General features: G+C 41.6%; 1 protein-coding gene across 2 annotated transcripts in view; it reads right to left on the bottom strand.

The window, feature by feature from the left end:
• The window catches only part of ddr2 (discoidin domain receptor tyrosine kinase 2), a 32,940-nt gene extending 9,378 nt beyond the window's left edge, over positions 1 to 23,562 (bottom strand). For both annotated transcript variants that reach the window (XM_014471007.2, XM_023339253.1), the window contains exons 1-5: positions 23,149 to 23,562; positions 10,139 to 10,246; positions 2,915 to 3,017; positions 2,167 to 2,398; positions 361 to 508 (exon numbers count right to left, since the gene is read on the bottom strand). In XM_014471007.2, coding sequence (XP_014326493.1) covers positions 361 to 508; positions 2,167 to 2,398; positions 2,915 to 3,017; positions 10,139 to 10,223 — 568 coding nt within the window. In that variant the 5' untranslated portion in view covers positions 10,224 to 10,246; positions 23,149 to 23,562. The remainder of the gene's footprint in view (positions 1 to 360; positions 509 to 2,166; positions 2,399 to 2,914; positions 3,018 to 10,138; positions 10,247 to 23,148) is intronic.

The raw sequence follows: 23,562 nt of genomic DNA, 5'->3' as shown, positions 1-23,562 counted from the left end.
AAATGAACATTTTCACATCTCTCATCAAACACAGCTTTTCTTCTTTGCACAACAGAAACCAGACTTAACGGGACATCCGTAAGTATGAATTTGTAGTTTGGTGACGGAAATTACATTCCACAAAGTCAAATATTATGTTATCATAATATCCTTATCTTGTCTACTGGATTAGAGTTTACACAGCGCATTGTTATGCAATGATAACTGGAAATCAGCTGTCGCTCCCTTTCGTAACAGGCTCAAAGGTTAGTGTTGCTTTCACTGGTTTACGATCGTCCTTAAGAGGTCGCACTTCTTTAAATGCATTCTAAAGTGTTTCTCTCTGTGTTTTCTCTCCTGCATAGTTGAACTCAAACTCACCGAGCCACTCGCAGCCGTAGAGCTCCACTCTCATGCAGACGTTCATGGAGTGGTCAATGACAGGCATGAAGCGGACCAGACGAGCAATGATGGGGGGCTGCATGTCCCTGAGTGCGATGTCGTACGTGTTCCTGTTGCCCTCAATCACCTGCAGACGAAGCAAACATTTGATGACATCATGATCAGGCTAACTGATATCTGATCATCACTGTATTGTTTTTGTAAGAAAATTAAGCTCAATAATTAGTCACTTATTTGGCTAAGTGGCTAGTCAATAAGTCACTAATTAACTAGTGCCTAGAAAAAGTTTAACCACCTCTTAAAAGTAACCTATAATACTTCCTTGAACTGGTTAGGATGGGCCTATGGCAGGGGTGTCAAACTCCAGTCCTCAACGGCCACTGTCCTGCAGTTTTTAGATGAGCCACAGGTACAAAACACTAGAATGAAATGGCTTAATTACCTCCTTCTTGTGTAGATTAGATATCCAGAGCCTTGCTAATGACCTAATTATTCTATCCAGGTGTGGTGCAGCAGAGGCACATCTAAAGGTTGCAGGGCAGTGGCCCTCCAGGACTGAAGTTTGACACCTGTGGCCTACAGGCTACACAAAACATGTTCATTACATTTTTTTTTGTTTGCACAAGTTCATTCTTAGATAACAAGATTTTCGTCTGCTCACTTCTGCCTACTTTGAGCTCCTTTTAGAATCAGCTGTTCTTATCACTTAAGAAGCCCCAAATAAGCTGCTGCTGGCCATGTCAAAGTTTACACTCGCATGTGAAAATGGCTGCGAAAAGATGCGCAATTACGCAACCGTACATCTTTGAGAAGCAGAAGTGGAGCCTCTTGCCCAACCAACAAGAATGCAGCAACTGATTTCTGGATGGTAAGTCAGCAACAAACCACTTGTCTTTTCCAGCAGCCATTGTACAGCACACACAGCAGTAAAACCAGCTGACCAAACGGGCTGGAGCGCCGCTTGGGTTGCTAGGTGACGAGCTGAACGTCACTGGGGTTGACGACCTAGGTTACCCCTAGGTGAGGGGCTTTGTCTGCTGATTTGTGACGTTACATTTGCTTTTGAAACGGGTAATTGTACATACACCAAAATAATTAACTTATTCCCAAAAAACCGGCAGGGCAGATTTTTTAAGTGCTTGGGCTGTTTTTAGAAGCAGTAGAAACCCAAATGGAAGTACAAATGGAAATGTGAGTACATCTTTTTTTGTAAAAATCGCAACTTTCGGTGTAGATTAATGAAAATGCATTTCATGGGCCAGCACAAACATCTTCAAAGTTCTGATGAGGTGAATGTCACACTTTTAAAATAAAAAAGAAACTCAAAAGTGAGACATTCATTTACTTTTACCCTTCTTCCATCCTGCTCCCTTGGTACCCTGAAACCCTACGGTAAAATCCATTAAAAACTGGTTGCCTCAAGTAGTCACTCTGTGTGCTATTTAATTCTTGGACCCCCCTCCTGCCCCTCCATTAAATCCAAAATACTGTCAAAGTGAATTGTGGGGGTGGCACCATCATACTGTGGGAATGTTTCAGCAGGGAAAAGGTGCATAGATCTAAATTCAAGGCAATCCATGAGGAAACCTGATAGACTACATATCGGGGCACATTTTCCTTGTTGAGCAGGGCAACAACCATAAACACAACCTTATTCATGTGGTCCAGTCAAAGTCCAGCCTTACCTTACTTAAAGTCAGAAAGTCGGCGCAGCTTTTTTAACTATTAGTTAGAAGGGTCGACTCATATCATTATCTTCGACTTCTCGCCAGCAGGTGGAGTTACCTGTTTCCCCTGCCTGTTCCTCCATGAGATCCAGCGACTGCCATCCCGACTGTACTTAATCTTGTACATCTGGGCAAACTCGTTGCCCATTCCTCCAGCGTGACGGCCCTGGGTGCCCACAAGGGTGATGAAGTGGAGCGAACGCAAGTCGATCTGGAGGAACTCCTTCAGGTGGTCTGGCTCAACAGTTATCTCCGGACACCATGCGCCGTCTCCCTCCTCACCGTCCAACCTTGGAGGTAAAGATAAACGATTTGAAAACGTGGGAAGAAGAGGGCGCCAATGAATGGAGGATGTAGAGGGGGGAAAGATGTCAGGAGGAAGAGGAAACGTGGAAAGAAATGTAAAAGTGGGTGGAGTGGGGGATTTGAGCTCTTAAAGCCAGTTGTAAAAAGGTTCTGGTGAAAGGCTGCGTCGTAAATCGTTCAAGTGCTAGTTTAGGGGAAGGGCCTGGGAAGGGAGAAGGGTAGCAAGACAGAAATTCAACCCAGAGTAGAGGCGGAAAGTGTCTGACTTCAAGATCCTGATACTTAGCAAAGGCCACCCAAGTTCTACAGCGTACAGCTTAGCACACATCCCCACACACCTGCTCTCCTAATGGCACGTCTGTGAGCAGAATCGGTACCCCAGTTTGTGGTTTACGTCTCATAATCAGGCACAGGCACCTAACTGAACAAGCCACCCATGTGTTGCACTCGTTATCATGCTAAGAAACACGTGTCTGAGCTTGTGTGTGTGAGAGATGTACCTGCCGTATCTGGCAGCGGTAGATTCAGACCACTGACTGGAGGCAGAGATGTCCTCATCCGGTATCTGCCCACTCGACATCCCCAGAGCGTATCGACACACACCTGGAACATCAAAAATATGCATCAACGCAAGGGTCACTGCTGTGGAAAATCAGACAGACACATAAGATGATGAGTGTTTAACCCCTTATTTGTCACCCTCAAAAACACTTACATGTAAATCAATGGACCCATGACGACAGTAGCATTTCCACACCTGATATGATGAGTTATCACAACCCTGCAACATTTCTCCTACTGCACTGCTCTGATTAATAGTTTGCAGGGAAATTTTGAAGCTCAACTCAAACATTCGCTCCATCCAAGTTTGCGTGCACATAAAAACCACCAACACAGATTGGGTAACGCTGGACGAAGGGGTCGAGCCAAACTCTGAGCTCTCATAATAAACTTTAGCTAAACCCCAGCACTCAGACACATGAAGTTAGCAGGAAAGTAAGTGTGCTGGGTGAACAGGACCGGTACAGCTACCTCGTGGCTTTGCTTTGTGGTCAACAGGAGCAATATTCCCCCACCATTTCCTGCATGCCATCCCACCCCCTCATCCTCCATTTTCTGCCTGTTGCCCGCCTGTGTGGTCTCTAGCAAGTCTGAAACGAAAGTTGTGATTTTACCTAATCCTCCACTGATTAGGACTCTCTAAAGTACCGGCTAAATGAGACAAACATGGTCAACAGTGGATGCAAATGTCTCCAGGGTGAATAGCAAAAGAGTCTCATTCAGGGGTTGAAATTAAGAGGGTGTGAGCTCTGCAGTGTGAAGCTTAATGTTTTAGATGAAAGGGCCTTTGGGAAGTCTTGGTTCACATCGCTGTGATTGGCCTGGGCCGACGTCCACAGCTGAGCTGCATGTGGAGGTGAAAGGGAGTGTGGCCCTGTTTGCCTGGCCCCATGTGTTACAGTAAGCCTTTGAGAAGATGCCAGCAACAGCAGAGCTTGAGGTTCAAGACCTTTTCTGTTTCTCCAGCTCTCTCCTTTTTTTTCTTCATCTCACCCTATAATCATCTCTTCCTCTCTTCTTAACCTCCTCCAAATATTTGCTTACAGTTTTACTTTGTGGAAACACAGTTTGGACTGATGACCGAATACTCCGGCCGTTGTTTATATATAAATATATATAATCCTCCCCTAGTTTTGCTTTCTTTACTTCAGAAGAATAATAAAGGCATAAATATTTATAAATAGAATCAATGAAAATCTGGCTTTGTGTTAGAAAGTGGACCTCTTACCTAGTCATGAGTATTTTGCTGCCTGTATTAGGTTTTCTTCCACCACTAGTCCCAGCTAGCTTCCCATCAACTTCCCTGTCCCTGTTAAACAAAACCATCTCAGCACCACAACCCTGCCACCCACCATGTTTGACAATGGGAGAGGTGTGTTCTGGCTGCTGTGAAGTGTTATCTTTCTGATGTAAATGGATCTGTACATGGGCATTATCTGACTCAAGTCGTCCTCCAGAGTTACCATGTGCCTCTTGGCGGTTTCTCTGATTGATGTTCCTGTTGCACACCCTGATAGTTTAGGTGAGGATAGTATCTAGGTAGATTTCCAGTAGTTCAATTTTTAGATAATAGTTTGAATAGGGCACCTTGAGATGTAGGATGTTGTTTTATGTCCAAATCTTGATTTATATTTCTCTGCAAGTTCATCACTTTCCTGTCTTCTGTAACAAACCTCTTAGACCTTCAAACAACAACTGTATTCTGTGCTGTTTACTATGTTGATGACTTTTGGAGACAGTTGGATGCATTTGATTTTAATTAAAGGGACTGCATTATGTATTTTCCCGGCATGTATATATACAGTATATATATATATATATACAGTACAGACCAAAAGTTTGGACACACCTTCTCATTGAATTCAATGAGAAAGTGTGTCCAAACTTTTGGTCTGAACTTAAAAGAAATTTGATGTAGCAATTTAACACCTTGAAATTGGCCTCTGTCTCTTTAAGAAGCTCATGCTCTTTCCAACCTTCAGAGCGTCATCACCACATTTCTCCATGATGCCGTTAAAACCATTTTCAGGAGTGTTGAAGTGAAAAGTAGTTCCCATGATGAGCTCAGTAGATATTCAGATCCACCAAGTGACTGCTAACTGCTGCTGCCGCTAGTCTGGAGGAGATGAGTGGAGGAGTCATGCTCTGTGAGGAGGAGCCTCGACTGGAAACTGCAAGCTTAAGGAGGAGCTTTGTTAAAATAGGCCAAGCTTGGTGAGAACAAGCGTTTAGGCACATCTGAATGACTCGTAATGTTTTATTAACATATACGCAATTCTTAAAAACTGTGTATCCTTATTGCTTTGTCTTGGCCTGTCACATAAAACCTAAGAGTTAAATTTTTCTGTTAGGATGACAAAATGTGAAAAATTTCAAGAAGCAACTTTTTTTTGTTGTTTTTTTTTTTTTTTTTTTGCAAGGCATTGCAAAAAGAATACAGTTGGAGCAGGCCATAAAAGCAAAAAAACAAAAACAAACATGGCATATAGCTGTGGCAATAAAAATGCTATTTCCAACCACTTCACTAAAAAAAACTCTTAGTCACTGCTGATGTCTTTCCATCTTGGCATTAACAAACTGCCAGAACGTCTGCATTTACAAAATGCTGCCACATTGGCTGATCCACTAATTATCTGATTTGACCACCAGGACCTTTCTGCTAATTTCCTTCTTAGCTCACATTAAAGCTGCAACACTCAAATTTGTTTGCCCACGACTGTCCGTAGAACTCGTCATCAGTCGCCATGGCCACCACATCCCATAGTAAGTCTAAGACAGAGGGAGGTGGCTTTCAGGATGTTGTCCAGGATGTATGAGCGCTCCTCCAAATGTTGGTTTTTGCTGTGTTTATTTACCTACCCGGCCCACTCAGAGGTGACTCTGGGGGCGAGTTGTGGGGGCATTAGAGAGTGCATGGTTGGAGGCAAGCACACATACATGGGTTTACTCAACCACCAGCTAAAAATATCCTCTCAGGTGGAAAAGTGTACGCCTTTGTGTTGTGGATAAATTTCGAATAAATGAGAAAGTCAAGTCTCCTTTGAGTCATGCTTGATTCATATATAATTTTTACAACAACTGAAGGGAACATACTTGACTGTATGACTATTGCTACAAAAGTCCCTGGAAAATACATAATAATGAAAGTGGAGATTTGCACATTTTCCACTTTTCATTTTCATTAATCATAACAATGCAACAACTGAAAGGAAAAGCTACAAATAAAAGGGGAAAAACTGTAACAGAGGTGAGGGACGGGGGTAGAAATTGGCAAAGGGGCAAAGTGACGTATAGCCATACACTTAACGTGTCATGTTGCTATGATTTGTGTGCGTAATCGTTTTTCTCCATACAGATTTTGACCAAAGGTGGCAGCAGTATAAAGATAAATAACATTTTGTTTCTTCTTTTGATTCGTGGCTAAACATCAAAGGTTATTCGGTCTGAGGAATGCCACCACTCTTTCACAGTAAAAGCCCAGTCACGACACAATTTCCCCACACGGAAACAATATTTCGGAACAGATTTGATTCATTTAGTGAAGCACAACTGTCATCTAACAAGTACATCATCTGAGGTACACTCTGTCCCACACTGTTTTGCACAAGTAAAAAAAATAAAATAAAATTTTTAATTAAAATGATAAAGCGCAAACAGACTCGAATATGTCCTCTTGAGGCTTTAAAGCAGATTATGAAGATAAATATGGAAAATTAAGCTGAGTCTACTCAAGAGCCCAGAACAGCAGAGGACAGAGCGTGACTTTGGTGTCATTTATAAAGTAATAAAAGATAATATGATATCTAAAAAAGAAAAGAATCCAATATTAGCTGGGATTAGAATCAGCCAGTAAACTTAGGCATTCAGTCAGCATGCTCTCTAAGCGCTCTCCTCTCAAAAGGTCTCGTCTGCTAAGCCATTGCTTAATATTTGGCTGCCGGGACGGGGCCTGCCCTGGAGCCTGCCTCTCTCCACAGCGAAATAAAGTTCGCCCACTCACAAGCAAAATGGGAAAGACAGGGATGGTATAACTCCATTGCTAGGGAATTTTAAATAGGGGAAAGTTGGCAACTCGGCTCTGCTAAATTCAGCCATGAATATTTCCAGAAAAATGACCTTCTTCTCAATGCAGCAGAACCGAAGCATTCAAGAGAATTATAGGTGCGTCAATATATCAGAGCAGGTTGAGATCTGAGCTTTCAGCCACAGTGGGAGAGATGTTTTTTGGGGGTTTTTTAAGCGTGGATGTAGACTTGGGTTGCACGCAAAAAAATTGCTTGAGTGGCAAACCTCGTTGAACTGTGACCACAATTAGATGCGCAAGCAGTCCTTTCCAAGACTTATGAGTGGTCAAACACGGGGAATCACGCACTGGACGCTCCTGTGCAGAAACACTAACAAAACGACACATAAACACTGTGGAAGAAAGACAGTGAATTTCAATGGACTTTCCTGCTGTCAGAATGTCTGGTATGCATTAGCCACAGACTCCAGTGGGATAGCTGGATCCACAGCATGCATGTGCATGAGGGAAAATCCATGCAAGCAGGCGTAGTAGCACACACACACACACACACACACACACACACACACACACACACACACACACACACACACACACACACACACACACACACACACACACACACACACACACACACACACACGCACACACACGCCAACACACACAACGTACAAAAACAAAGAGAATGAAAGTAAGAGGGTTCACCAGAGTCAAACAAGACTCCGGTTCACACTTTGCCAAATAGGTCAGAAACATATACATATAGAGCGGCGATACAGGCAGAAGCATTAGCGGTAGCATGCTCAGCTTAGCATCAACTTGACTATACTACCTTTTGTTTTGGTTTTACATTCATATCAAAGTCAGGCCAAGGCATAAGCAAACTAAGCAGCTGCTATCAACTGGTGGAGTTGCAATGGAGACAAAAACAATAATATCCCTCATGCAAGTCAGGACAACAAGGTTTTTGTGTGTACAAATGGCAACAATTTTTTTATGACACAAAACACAATGATTTTTTAAAATAAAAACACTGTAGTCAGAGCTTTTTCTAAGCAAAATAATATTAGTAGCCTAACTGTTCTCATCAAAGAATTAAGTGTATGCTACAATAACTGTCTATGATGCAAAAATGTCTGAAAATGAATGATATTTACGGGATATCAGGTAGATGTGAGGGCTTATAGCCAAAAGGCTCCCTAGTCGAATTGTGCCAGCATTGGACAGGCCCTGTTTTTCTTTTTTCCCCACATCTCCTTGTAAATTGTGCTTCCATCTTGGATTTGGCACAAAGATTGAATCCAAGATGAACCAGTAGCCATCTACACAAAGAGTAGCTTATCGTCAAGAATTGCTTTTGTTCAAAACAACCCTTTGTCATGATTTAATACTTTTAGTTTTGGCTATTAAAATGGTGGGGGTGTAAAAAGCCAAATCTTAAAAAGTAAATGTGAGGTGGAGTTATCTGGCAATGGCAATAGGCTAATTTTTATGTGTCTCCTCTGTGACCATGGCGACGAGAGAGTGATTCACCAAAGTATTTGTGCCTCAGGGCACTTTTTGTTTTCACGTTAGCGCACACTCTTCCTCCACTCTTCATGGGGGTTTATGTGATGAAGGGAAGTCAAAGGAAAATGTCACTGAAAACTAATACGAAACTATGCTCCGAAGTCACCAACCCCACTGTAAATATGGTGGTGGCGTCAGTTTGCTGTCAATTTGCTGTGGTGTGGCTGGTCAGGGTTGATGAAAAGATGAGTGGAGTTAAGGGCAAGTCTGCAAAAGAACTGAGACTGAGGAGGAGGTTCATCTTCCAGCAGAAAGAAAACCCTAAACCAGTGGTCCCCAAACTACGGCCCGCGGGCCAGATGCGGTCCGCCTCCACATTTGGTCCGGCCCCCTGAACAATACCAGAGTATTTTCATATATGTGCATTTTTATTTGATAAGTTGGACTTTTGCAATAAAATAAATGTTCCTTAGTAATGAACTTTATTTATTATTAACTACTAGTTAGTAACTGTTTTATACATGCATATAATTGACCCTAACCCTTTTTTTTATGTGGAGAACCCAGTGTTATTTGGTTATTATTTATTTCATAAATAGTGTTATTCTCCTGACTTTTGTTCTCTGAAGAATCCAGAAAAGGTTATTTGATTGTGCTTTCTGAAAAACAATACATTTTTATGTTTAGCACTCTTATAATCGTCACACTTTTTCTGTTACAAACTGACCCCGGCCCCCCATCAGAGAAGGGACAAGTTATGTGGCCCTCACAGGAGAAAGTTTGGGGACCCCTGCCCTAAACATTCGCTAAGAGCTCCAGTGGAAGAGTTCAGCACAAGGCATATTCATGTCAGAAATGTCCCTGTCAAAGTCCATCCTGAAATCTGATTGATAATCTGCCACAACACCTGAGAACTTATTTTTAAAGACTCTGCACGTCCAATCTGACTGAGCTTGAGCTCCCAAAGAGTCGCATTGGTTTTGTAGTTGTTGCAAAACTTGAAGAGTCATTCAGCAAAAGCTGAGTCAACAAATTCCCGACTCAGGAGGGCTTAATATAAATACGTTCAGATTTTCATTTGTTAAAGAAACGGAAAGTGATGTATCGCATGCAACCACAAAATTTGTGAAGAAAAAAAAAAACGTAAACAGCTCTGAATATTTTTGCAGATCACTGCATCATCTCACTTTTCCGGAGCCATTTGTTGCAGTTCAGATCTGTGTATGTGTCACATATTATTTTTGTTCAACAGTAAAGGAATTTCACCCTAATGAGAGAAGCTCTGTGTTGCCAGCTCGAGGTTTTCACTGGCAAATATCTCCTGTTCTTCCATTTTGTCAGCTATAACTAAAAACTCATTTCGGTTTCAATTTAATTCCATCTCTGTCTTTCCCACTCAATTTACTTGTTAAAAAACATTGATCTACATTTCACTTGATTCCAAGAAAACCACAAGTGCAGATGCTGGAAAGAGCTGGAAGAAAGGTGAACGTCCTCGCATCATTGGAGTCAAACCAGAGAGACGCAGGACCACAGGACTCTTACGAAGCACAACCTATCCCAAATCCGAGCTTCCTGCACGATTCAAATGCCGAGTCCAATTCCGACAGCTTCCTGTGGCGGCACAAACCTGGGTTGACCTGCGATGTGACGGTTCCCAGCAGTTGGATGACAATGAGCGGGAGGAAGTGAGTGTCTGACAGGTGCCTCATCATCGTGAACACACGGCGTCCACAATCTGGAGAAAAATATGAAAACAGCAGGTCAGACGTGTCCGAAGGATTTCCGATGTTACTTAACCACTAAAGCAAAAAAAAAAAAACAACAAAAAAAACTAATCCCACCCATTTGTGTTTGCTTTTTGGTATTCATGGGAACAAAACTTTCATTTAGAATACATGAGAGCCTAAATAGAATAATGCTTTTTTACAACCAGTCACAAAAACGCAGTAATTACCAGCTAACAGTGGAATTTCCATTAACCAACCAGTTTATTACCCAATGAGGGGGGAAAAAAACAATTAAACCTAAAACTGCAGTGACGTCGCGCCATCAACCACATGAGACGAAACAGCTTCACATGCTTAGTTCTGAGTTGATATTCAAATATGCACCCGAGCTGAGAAAGTAAACGACGCCTGGATGAATGAAAGGATGAAAAGAGGGAAGGAGGAGGAGACGCTGAGGCCTTAAATCACAGACATGACTTCAGCCGGACTGACACGGAGCCAAGAAGCCAACTCCGACTGACCAGTCGGTCCAGCAGCTCGGAAACCAGTTGCAACCAGTTTGTGTCCGCGTTTCATTCATGATGCGAGTCTTTTACGTGAAAGCTGACATCCGGTGGAGCCTCACAAACAACCTTTTCGCTCTCAGTATTGTAGAGAAACGGTTAGATTTCACTGAGCAGACAAATCAACTGCATCAACTTGGGATTAAGACTTTTATCTGTTAACAAGTTTAGCTGCAATTTTTGCACAACTTTTTAACATGAGAACATAAATAGATACATGTGGATGAGTCTCCAGGTGCACTGCTGTTTTCTACAGACTTTCTGGCTGACTCATCTTCAGACTACTGGCACTTTTTATTATGGCTCACAACACAGGGTGGCATGGCTTGGCGGGCGGCATCAGCAGTTCAAAAAAAAAAAAAAAAAACGTAGTCATGCTCCAAATTAGTTTTTTTATTTTAGATTTTTGTGAAGCTTTGTGGAGAATCAGCACCCAAAGTTGTTTTTAATCTAAAATAAAGCTTAAACCAGAACTGAACCATGGTATTGAACAGATCTATATAGTAATTAATGAATATTGAGGCTCAAAAACAGGCTTTACTCATTCATGCAAGGAACATTTTATAATCTAGAAAAATCTCTTGGTGTAAACATGATTAACACAAGCAGAAAAGTCTCAGCTTTAGGACTCAGTTAAGATCTCTCAGTTTTTAAATTCTTATCTCAAACTTGCTCGATTTCGCAACATTTCTGACTTAACTCCATTGTTGCCACTTTTCACAAAATTGTTTTGTTTTTCACTGCCTTTTCCTGCCACCTCTCATCCCAAGTATTTACCACTAAGAAACCTCTACCAAGCCAAATTCCTCTGTTTTCAGTGCGTATGAAACACAAGCAGCTGATGTTTTTGCATTTGGAAGTCAAACACACGTTTATCATGTTCATTACACGTTAAAAACAGCCCGTGTTGCACATGGGGCCAGGGGAGGCCTGCCTCTGCTTCAACATTCATTACTGATCACACTTTCAAATTTCTCTTCCCCACTTGCTCCTTTTAGACTCAGCGGTGCACTTTTTTTTTTTTTTTTTTTTTTTCGTTTATTTAACCAGGTAAACCCCGTTGAAATCTGGATCTCATTTTCAAGCTGTCAGTATAGGTGTGCTCATATTCACACAAGCATCTCCATAGACGTTTTGAGTCCAAGGCCTCATGTAGTGACTTTGGCATCACTATAAATAAGGCGTCAACTTCACTAACTTTGAAACCAATACAGGTTTTGCTTTCTCGTCATTTTAAGAATGACCTAAAAGCTGCCAATTAGGGAAAAAATGTCCCCGGCCTCCAGCAGATTCATGAACTGCTAACTCTGCAGTTTGCTCGCAGGAATAAAATCACAGTGAAGAAACCGGTCTTATCACATAACAGTAATGAAGATAAAAAACTTATTTTGTGTGTGTGTCTGTTTTGCTTGATCACAGTTGTAATTTCACATTCCTTATGAGTCTCAGAACATAAAGTACATAAGGATCCATCTTATAAAATAATCCCAGTCCGGAACTGGGAGCTGATGTGTCAAAATGCTCGATCCATGTATTTATTGATATCTTCTAGAAAACCAAAAAAAATATTTGTTTTTTTTTATTTTAGTCACAGGGTTTCAGTATGTGCTCTAATTGGGCCTTAACAGTTGTTAACAGTTGCTAACCTTGAAGTGGTTAAACATTACACTTCATATCAGTTAGAGACTTGGTAAGATGGCTTTGAACAAGTCAAAGCACAGTGAAAACCTCAGAGGACAATAACATGACAAGCGTCTCTGGAAATTCTGATCCAGAAAACAAACCAGGGAAAATAACGATGAATACGACGAGGTCTGCTCCGGGAATCCGTATTCATATTCCTTGTGAATATGTCCTCATCTTGGAATATTGCTTGTTTGTGCCAATGTTTCATTGAGATGGATTTCCTGCCCGCCATGTGTTGTGATGCAGCATCTTCATGTCCCAGCTGTGCTCTCAGCATGAAGATAACAGCTGTTCCTCCACATCTGTTCTCCGCTGCAGCAACACGAGATCAGTAAACAGGTTGATAGAGCCGCAGGAGAAACTTATTCAGAGCTCGCTTCTGAGTCAAACGAGACTTTTTGTGCTTTTCACTTGCAAATGCCGGGCCTTCGCAAAAGTGTTCACACCCTTCTAACCAAAGCTTGTGATGTTGTAACCGCAAACTCCAATGTGTTTCATTAGGATTTGTGAAGTGAGAAAAATGTGAAGCATAAAAAATGGTTTTCAGTATAAAGTTTTATGTGGATAAATATCGGAAAAGCTTGGTGTGCCTGTTTTCGGCAGCCTGATTAAAGGAAAACAATTTGCTCTGTTTACAGCTGTCGTAAGTTTGGGACGTTTTCTCTGCCTGCTTTGCACGTGTTTTTCCCATTCTTCTCTGAAAAATATCTGAAGCTCAGTCAGACAGAGCGTCTGTCATCGTCAGTGTTCACGTTTTGCCACTGAATCGCACGTGAATTTCGGTCGGGACTTTGACTGGGCCCCTCTAAAATGTCACTGCCTGAACTCTTGTCAACATTCAAGCTCTGGTCGTGTGTTCAGCGGTGGAGATCCAAAGGGAGGTGAGGTTCTGCAGCACTCACCTTAACACTTTAAAGGTTTTCTAAATCTTTAAGTCTTTGAAAGATTGAAAGACTTTCTCTCAATTGCTGCTCTACAATAATCTCCATCAATCTTCCTGTCAACTTTGAACAGATCCTCACAGCATGACGCTGCCACCACCATGTTTCAGTGTGAGGTTGTTGAGCACAGGAAAACGTGCATCGTTTCTGAGCAGAGCATCTTCTTCCTCATTGGCAGTACTCCTTCTCTGGCTTCTGCCAACATGTTGTGAGATTTGTGGAGTTTACGTCCAGATTTTAATCCAACCTGAGCTGTGAAGCTCTGCAGCTCCTCCAGAGTAACCACGCTTATCCCGACTGCTTCCTGCCAGTTAAGGTGGGAAGCCGTATCTTTGTAGGTTTGCTGTCGTGCCATACTCTTTTGGACTGAATAGTTTAAACATTTTCCAGATGAACTGATCAGTGCTTAATGAAATTTTCAAAACTGGGGATAAACAACTTTGTTTATTCAGTGATATTTGCTCTGTAGCCTTAGCAGAGGAATCTAATTATTACTGACGACAACTTAAGTAAGATAATTGCACTGGATTTTATTTAGCAGTGTCAAAGTAAAATGGGCTGAACATTAAAGCAAATTTCAAATTTATTCTTTTTTTTTGGGAAACCATGACTCTTTTTTTCCTTCCACTTAACAATTATATACTAAGTAGTTTTTGTCTACATAAAATTCCAATAAACTCTGTGGATTGCGGTAGTGTTGTGACAAAATGTAGAAAAGTGCTAAAGTTCTGTGGAGGGAAAAAAACATTAGGCCTCGTAAAATATTTAATCTGTTGCAAGGTCAATGTTATTGGAATATAGCAGTAGTTCTATTGATCATCTTCCATTTGTCATCTGACATTTAGGTTATTATGTGTTGTAGATAACTAGAAATGTGCTGAGTGGTGCTTAGAAGTACGAGAGCTGCAACAGAGACCGTTCTCATATTTGCACATAAACTTCATAGATCCTGAGTCCTTCTGATCTAAAGCGCCTCGGCAGACCACAGGACATTTCAGAGAAGTGACTTTTTGCTGAAATAAGTGGTTTAATCATGGAAATAATATCTCCTTCCAGGAACAGTGTCCTTGATAGCTGCCAAAGACTGGGAAACTCAGAAAGCTTAAAGTCAGAGAAATGGTGTGATTGGAAGTAAAGCTACAATGGGAGTAACACAGATTGAACACGTTCATTTATTAAAGGTGGCGCTTTAAAAATTTCACTCGGACAATAAATTATGAGAAAAAGAATATTTTGTTATGACTTCTTCTGTCCTCACTGGACCTTCCAAAAGAATTGCTAGGACCGTTCCAGCCCCTTTTCTCTACTAATGCAAATACTGCTGGAATGTTTTAAACTCTGGTCTATTATTTTTCAAGGCTGCTGCTCCACACACCTCTCCCTCTGGATCACATATGAGAAAATAAGCCACTGACACCTTTAGAAGCTTTCCGAACAGGGCCAGAAAAATAAACCGAAGCAGAAGGAGAGTAAAGCAACCAAAACATAACCCCCCAACACAGCCCCTCTTTAATGTCATATATTGTGTCAGACAAATTTCAGTTTGTCCTGGGGATCATTTTTCATCAGACACTCATTTAAGAGTCCCCCTAAAAAAAAAAAAAGAAAGGCTAAATCTTTACGGACCAGAGGAAGACCGGATGGAACAATAAAGAAGAGATGGGAAAGAACATTACTTCACCGGTGTGTGTGTGTGTGGGTGTGTGTGTGTGTGTGTGTGTGTGTGTGCGTGCGTGTGTGTGTGTGTGCGCATGTGTGTGCGTGTGCTTGCAGAACGTTTCACATTTTGTTCCTGCAGGCCCTCTGCTGCATTAAATAAATTCACGTTAAATAAATTCTGCTTGTGAAGTCACAAAGGAGCTTCGGGTTTATGCAGTGTCATCTTTGCAGTGAGGGGACCGACTGGATCTGTCAAAAAATATTACTGCTTCAATTACTGTAACCATTAGATAGTGAGCATACCTAAAGCAATGCAAAGTTAAAGAAAAGCTGACACTTGCAATGGACTTTTGATGCAACTTTTAGTGCAACTTTGCATTAAAAGTGTCGTAAACATTCATGAAGATTCCTTCATGTTTATGACAGCGTCATGTCAATCTTATGCACATCCCTTCAAATAAAGTGTAATGAAAATTTCCTACCTTTTCTCTCTTTTGTTACACTTACAAGTTTGGGGTGTAAAAAAAAAGGGGCTTTCACAAAGGGCCCAATGCCATTTGTAGCCTGAGTGTTACAACTTTGCATTGTGTGGGAAAAGCAAAAAAAATGTTCTACTTCTTTTTGGGAACTGACTAAAGAGTCAATTCTCAATAACTAAAGAGAAACTCAAAATACAATGATTCTGACAAAAGAGCCGCTTCAAAACGAATATGAATCTTTCGAGATGAAATGACACACAAGTTCGCTCTATTTACATGTAGCAAAAGCATAAAAAGCCCAGGGTCTGTTACTACGCTTGCAAGGCGATGTATGTACACGAAGCGTGGAGCATACCCAGCGAAACAGACGACTGTGGGATTGCGGTGGCCGCTGTGTTCTCAGCAAAGATCAGAAATGAGGACAAAAGCGTCCTCCGGTTGATGTTTGTAAATGTGGAGCCAGTGGGAGCTGCTGCACGCCCTTTCACATTCACCACAATCTGTGATGCATCAGCTTCCCACCTTAGAATAACATCTGTGCGCAGATGCAGTCCGAGATATCCTGGGCTAAAGTATCGAATCACAACAGCATCAACACTGACCGTTTCACATGGAGCATTTCCATCTGACACTGATCTCTAACAGATAATTATAAAGCGCAGGAAGAACAGAAGAGTCTATCAGAGATGTTTCTATAAATGCAGATACTATCAATGTGAATTTCTGTGGGTTGATGTGGGGAAGGGGGGGGGGGGGGCGTTCTGTTCTCTAAAAACATCAGGTCCCTGCAGACACGTTGAGGAAGTGGTGAAAGACAGAAACTCCCCTCACTTACCCACAGGCCTGCAGAAAGCAGGGAATGAGCATGCACACTCTGTACCTTCATGTTGGACTCATCCAAATTTGATGAGGTTTCAAATTTGGACTGCTTGCTGGAATCACTGTCCGGACCCGAATATCAGAGCGCACACCAACCTCCCTGGAGCTCTGCTGCAAGCACAGTCATGCATTCGCAGAGAGCTCAGTCTGGAGTTTTAATGCAGAACGTTCATCAAAGCCGAGTTACTGTGATGCCTGTATAGATAAAATGACTTTCTCAGGAGTGATAGAGAGCAGAGGCGGCGCACTAGTCGGTCCTGCAGCCTGGGAAAGCCTGCAAAGTCAACACACAGGTTTACTTAACTCTACTCCCTACCTCTGTCTTTTTCTTTCTTCTTCTTCGCATGCACACGCAAACATATTCAGGGGTTTTACATGAGGCTTTGCAGGGAGAGGAAATTACAGAGGCTGAGAGAGCTGAGTGTAAAGTCGACCATCAATCCACCACTAACTGGAACGGGTCAGCAGATACCAGGAGACGAGCAAAAGAGGAGAGAAAATTCTCTCCAGATTGTCTCCGGGCTTCAATAGATTACAACAGAGAGTCATAATTTCTATTAATCCATTAAATTGCACATATCTGGAAAATTTGCACCAAATCCAAATAGCAACAGGATAGTTTCATTTCCAAATTAGGCATAAAATATTGGATTCTGGACTATTTTCCCTCTTATTCGTATAACCATTGCTCTCAATTAATGTTGATTTTCTCTCGAGGAATGAAACCCATTAACACTTGAAGCCAAAATACATACATATTACTGCCTAAAATAACACAATACTAAAATAATACAATAAGGTATGGTGTTTTGGGGGTCTTACATGTTTCTCCTTTTTCCTACAAATGTGACAACTAATATTTTTGGCCAAAAACATTTAATCTCCTGTCACCAAAGAAAATGTCCTCTGAAAAATGAGGATATTTGCCTCTGATTGTCAGACTGGAAACAGATTTCCTTTTTATGTTACTTTTGAAGTAATGGCTTCTTCCTTACAGAGTGGCCTTTCAGTCAGTGTTATTAGAGGAGTCGCTCAGCTTCAGTCAACATCTTCACATCTTTTTGGCTATTTTGGGGGTTTTTTTGCTTTTTGTCCTGAGGCTGATGCTCTGAAACTCTTCCCAGAAAGCTGTGCTGGCTGGATACTCCCATAAGGTTTACACCATGTCATTGCTCGAACAGATGGAGCTCGTATCTCGATGACTAGGCTTGTGAAGGTCCACATTTCTCTTCGTAATATCTGCGTTGGTCCCTTTTGACTCCTTTAATGACGCCACACAAGGAGGCGGTGCGTTTGAGGTGTTACCGTCACACACACCCGAAGCCGTGGCTCACATTCACTCAAATGTTGCGAGATACCCCATGAAACGCTTTCATAGGTAATATGTGGTTTACCCAAATCGTTTATGCGCATGGTAATTAACATTTAAGGGGAGGAAAAGAGGGCTGCTGCATGTAAACTTCTGGTTTTTAAGTGTGTGTTTCCTTTAAGGGTTTTTTTTTTTTTAAACGATTCCTATAAACATCAGCATGCATTCACCTATTTTTATACCTGTTTAGGAAGCCTGATAATTCAGAGCACACGTTTCTGCTCATGCGTATTGATGTGGACTGTCAGTGTCGTCGTTGTTATGCAGTCAGCTTGTGAGCTCGGCGCCGAAACCCCTCACATGTGCTTCCTATTAAATCCTCTCACTCCTACCTTAAGGCTGAAATAAAGCATCACATGTTTCATTTTTACGGGAAAGCATGAAATATGAACCACATTTCCCAATCAGACCCAGGTGGAGCCATGTAAACATAACGTTAGTTAAACTTAAGTTACACTCTGTGGGCGGTGCAATGGGGTCTCGTGGCGAAATCAGTGTCAGGTCTTTTTATTCACCCTCTCTGAGCATTTCAAATTTTATTTTATAGCGTGTCTTTTGTTTCCAGATTTACTTTTGAAGACGTCGGGTTGCCTGAGGACAGTAGAAGTTTAAGCCAGAGCACAGGCTGAAGGCTGCCAGCTGATATTCAGAAGACGAGAAACGAGAAGCTGTATACTCGCCAGCTCGGCTCACCTGTAAAAACGCTCGGAAAAGCCGAACTCAATCCTGTAAAACCCAGCAAATTAATCTCACAAAGACTCAAAGTGTTCGACGTTAGAACCGTGCAAAGACGGGGCTTGTCTTTGTTATGTAAGGAGAGGAGGCTGAAATCTTTCTCTGGAGATTCATTTTGATGGAATTTCCAGACTCAAACATTTTACAGTTACACTTTCAGATTGAGGAAAAACACCAACCAACGCCAAGAAAACCTTTTTTCCCCCCATCTTTTCTGTTAAGATACACTTCTCTCTGCTGCACTTTGCTTAATTTTTCCATTTTCTTTCCCCATTTTTACATAATTCTGCTAAGACTACCCCGGTGTGTATGGACACCTTTTAAACCCAGATGTGACTCTTTATTTTTATTCTGAACCTCTGACTCTGTTGTTGACATAGTTCACAGTTTTAGAAACATTTCCCTTTTTCGCATACATGCTATTCCGGTAATTTTTGTATCTTCTCTATTTAGCAGTGACGATTTTCTATCATTTTCAAAATCTTTGCTTTTTAGATAGTCTAAAGCTACTTATTAAATATCAAAGAATGCATGTTCGCCCTTTATTTGATGTTAATTTTTAAGCTGCTTGCTCTATGATACAATTTTTTTTTTCATCTTACAAAGGAGAGTAATGTTGATTGGATATTAATGGATGAAATGTGGAGGAGTCATCTGCCGGTGAGGCAGGAAACAACTATTCCACGCTTTTTTGTTGCTAATATTAAATAATCTAAGGAAGACAGGATGGATTATTTACAACTGCAGGTACATCGGTAGCATGAAAACCTGAATGTAAGCAACAGCTGTGTTTTAGTTTTTCCGTAATTGCCATAGCAACCTGTCTCAATCCAAGCGGGTGTACTAGATGTTCTGGCAGGTAACATGTTTCAATCCACTCGATAGGATAGAGATGTACCCAGATGCTGACGTGAATGCCTCACCTCAAACACAAAGCCCAATAGGTGACTATACCACCTCCTATTGGTCAGTAAAGCAGTTGGTCACCATAGAGACCACAGATGCTGGCCAGTGGACAGACAATGCTGATCAAGGAGCCATATTGGCTAATTTGTTAGCTTTCTATCTATGAAGGAAGCTACCTAATGCTTCATCAAAATAAATTTTGTTTCATTGTATATTTTTATTTTACCCTCCATCTAAAGTTACTTTCTTGTTACTTGTAAACAGAGCATTTTATCACATGCGATAATGTATGTCACAGAACATATATATTTTCTGTAGCATTGTAAATAGGTCATCAATGTAAAGGAGAAGAGGACTAAAAATTTTCAAGCACAAACTCCTTCAGGTTTACAAAGAAAAAAAGAAAATATCCAGTGAGCCATGCGGATGAAAATGCCTTAATATCAGCTGCAACATTAAGTTGATGAGAGTTTCATCGTATCAGTAGTTCAAGTTGGTGGTGATGAGGGGGATGTTTTTTTCTGCTCATTTTGAGACCCATAGTAACAATCATTTCAACATCCCAGCACAATGTGTCCATCTTCTTAAGACTAACTCCAGCAGGGTAACGCACCATGCCGCAAATGATCTCAAACTGGTTTCTTGAACTTTGCTCCATATCGGCTTCCACAGTCACCACTTCTCAAAACGACACTTTGGGGTGTGTTGGAGATTCAAGTTGTGGAAGTGCAGCCATCAAATCTTCAGCTGCCACCGCGGATCTTCCAACGCCTTGTTCGAACTGTGTAACGGAGAACTGAGGCACTTCTTATGGTTTATGGAGGTCCAACTCGATACAAGCAAAGCGCATCTAGTAAATTGGTGTATATCCCCGATAAATCCATTCAATCAGAACCAAAAATCGAGTTTCTCGCTTGTGGCTGCTTGCTGTAAAAATTGCTCTCTTCAAACGACCACTGACAGCCCATAATCAAAGGAAGACAAACTGAGAGACAGCAAGGTGGAAGGAGCCAGGCAACAAGCACCAAGCAGACAAACAAAAACATGGTGCCACGTGTAAACAGGACAGGGAGAACGAAACACAAAGGCCACATGTACAAACAGAAGACGCAGTCGGTAACTAGTGTGAGTTATGGATGACTTAGGTTACGTCTTTTTTCATATATTTAGTCTCACGGTCATTTGTGTGCACAGATTAAACCTGTAACATATGAGAGAACTGATTACAGCAGAGAATCAAACATCTTGTGCAACCTGAGCTGAATCTCTGGATGGAGGTTAAACAAAACTCACCAAACCCAAACCTGGAGTAATTATAAAACACCCTTCAGGCCACATGTAACCCTATCCACCTTGACGTCGCTGATGAGTGTGATTATGGTATGGGCCAAATAAGGTCAAAGTGCAAACAAACCACTGCAGTATTTTAGGCTCGATGTTTTGGAAAATGATACTATTTATACCAAATTACAAGCCAGAGAGCATCTGGCTCTCTGCTGCCAGAAGGATTGATTTGAGAATGCTCTCAATCAGACAGACGTCCGTGTTGAGTTACAGCCGAGCTGTGGTGCAGCGTTTTGAATGTGGGGGTGAAATTGCAGCCTTTGCTGTGTGTGATTAGGGCTTACATGAGAGGATGTCAGTCAGCCACCAGGCTGTGGAGGGATGGGATGGCTGGTTAAAATAACAGACACATCATGACAACACACACAAAAAAACATTGTTCCTTTAAATTCAACCCTTCGGTGTGGTTTCTGGGTACATAACTAACCAGGCTTCATCCACCTATCTGTCACGAACAAGAGTCCTTTAACTCAGCTTTCACCAAAAACCTTTTTATTTTATCTGTCATCATGAAGAAAGAGTTGAATATTAACAAAGGTAAATAAGAACAAAGCTGCACGAATCAGAAAGGCTTAAATAATTAGTTTCGACAGATAAAGACATTCTGGGATTAATTTGTGGTTAAGTCCTTAAATTAAATCTGTTGATGAAACAAAGCATATTAACCAGGCCACTGAGTAGATTCCTAGAGGCTTGGACTGTGTTTTAAATTTTACCCAATTGCTAACGTTTGCCTGTGATGTATGTAATGCGCCAGTTTGATGGTACGCATGCCTGGGAGAAGCACCGATCCCAAAGTTAATCTAATATTTGTAATTGTGACCAACACGGACTGAACAGATTCCATCACTTCCTCCTCTGCTGTTGCTATAACTACAGGTGAACTACGATTCCAAAACAGCGCAAAAAAAAAAATCAACGTCATCGTTCACAACTTCTCCTTCTGTTCCCTGATTGGCCCGACCGGAGACAATCCGAGTCAAGGGGAGAAAGCCCAGGCCATGCTGGAAGCGAGAATGTTTTTCGAGAGGAATTGCACATGAAGGCAATAGTCAGGCTACCATCGTGCTGTAGGGATGTGCTTCTTCAGGACACAGAGACCGAGAGGTCTGGTCATAGTAGGAAAACCTGCACAAACTGCAGAAGGCATGTGACAGAGCCAGAGGTTTGGCAGAGCTACAACATAATGGTTTAGATCGACCTAAACCATTAGATGATGGTTTAGATAATGGCTGACCATTATCAGCCATTCTCAGTGATCAGAGAATGGCTGAGAGCCAGTCAGTGATCACTGAGAATGATCAGGTGAAAAAAATGTCTAGAAGTGATATCTGTGATAGATAAATCAACTGGGAAAAAAAATCAGTAAACAGTTAAAAGCAGGATGCTTTAAATTTTCTGCCAACTGCTGGTCAGATTGGAGAAACTTCTGCATTCACTGTGCTTCCTATGGAGTCGGATGCACACAGGCAGCAGGGCAAACTCTTCAGCTCGACCTTCCTGCAACAATATTTCCATTGATCAGAGCCGTCCCTCCTGGGTCTGCTGTTGACTCTGCAGCTCACCGAGCGACAAGGGTCAGATGTCAAAGCCGTGAGCTCATGCAAATCCAGGGCTCCGGGCAGCAAAGAGTCCTCTGTTTGGACGTCTTTTAGCCACATACCACAGAAAGATACCCGCATACCTGCCGCATGCAGCCCACAGCGCACCAGCCAACACAAAAACAGGACCAAAGAGCTTCAACAGACCACTGAGAACTTTATGAGGTTCCATGGAGCTATTGTTGAAAGTGTTGGACTAAATTTCACAAAAAAACATTCAAGCCACAATAAAGCAGCACAAATATTTCCAGGCTTGAGACTTTGAGATTTTATTTGAAACACAAAGTATTTATATTAGTTCTCCGGGGGGGTTGGAGAAGGAGGGTTGGTCGTTGATGTCATTGTTGTTCACAAAAGAAAGAAACTTTAATGTGTTTTCAGAGTAAAAATTAAATTGGGATTTGATGAGCCTTGCACCCATGAGAATTTTTTTTTCTTTAGTCAAATGATAAACGAGAAAAACTGAGAGCAGGAATGAGCATAAATCACATTTGCGACAACCATAACAAAGTGAAACCGTGTGCAACGGCTTCTGTGGAAAGCATCTATAGTAGATGAGTTTCTGCATCGCTTTCTTGTTTAGTGAAAAGGTTCAGACACATCAGCTGCCCCAGACTAAAAATGCATCAATCAAACCTTGAAGTTGTCATGGAGGCTTCAGTAAGGCTGATACAAAATGTGAGGTTTCAAGTGTCAAAGAAAACTGCAAAGTTACAAAAATGAAAACCAACAAATTGAGACCACTTACTTTTGTCTTTCTTTGTCTTCAGACCATTTGCTCAAAGATTGGTTTAGTTTATTCCAGTAGGAGCGTGGCGGCTGGATGTTTCGGTCCTCCGTCGTCCAGTTGTCAGCTGCCTTCAGCAGGACTCACTCGGCTGATGTAAGACGCCTCTGCACTGTGGAAAAAAAAAAAAGAAAGAAAAAAGAACCAGAGGAGAGAGTGAGGCAGAGAAAGAAGGAGGAAAAAACCCTCACATTCTGTGGATTCCTGGGAATGTGCCAAAGTCCCAGAATTCCACACATATGGTTTCAATTAAGGCTGAATCCAAGTCTCAATCAAAAAGTTTTCTTCCACCTGAAAAGAGGCTTTCTTTTGACAACCAGACTGAAGCAACTTTAATAGAAAGTAACCTGTGCGCTTTAATCACTTCATTCACTG

The sequence above is a fragment of the Xiphophorus maculatus genome, chromosome 9, assembly GCF_002775205.1.
Source record: "Xiphophorus maculatus strain JP 163 A chromosome 9, X_maculatus-5.0-male, whole genome shotgun sequence".
NCBI lineage: Eukaryota > Metazoa > Chordata > Actinopteri > Cyprinodontiformes > Poeciliidae > Xiphophorus > Xiphophorus maculatus.
This window is presented reverse-complemented; position numbering and strand designations above follow the sequence as displayed.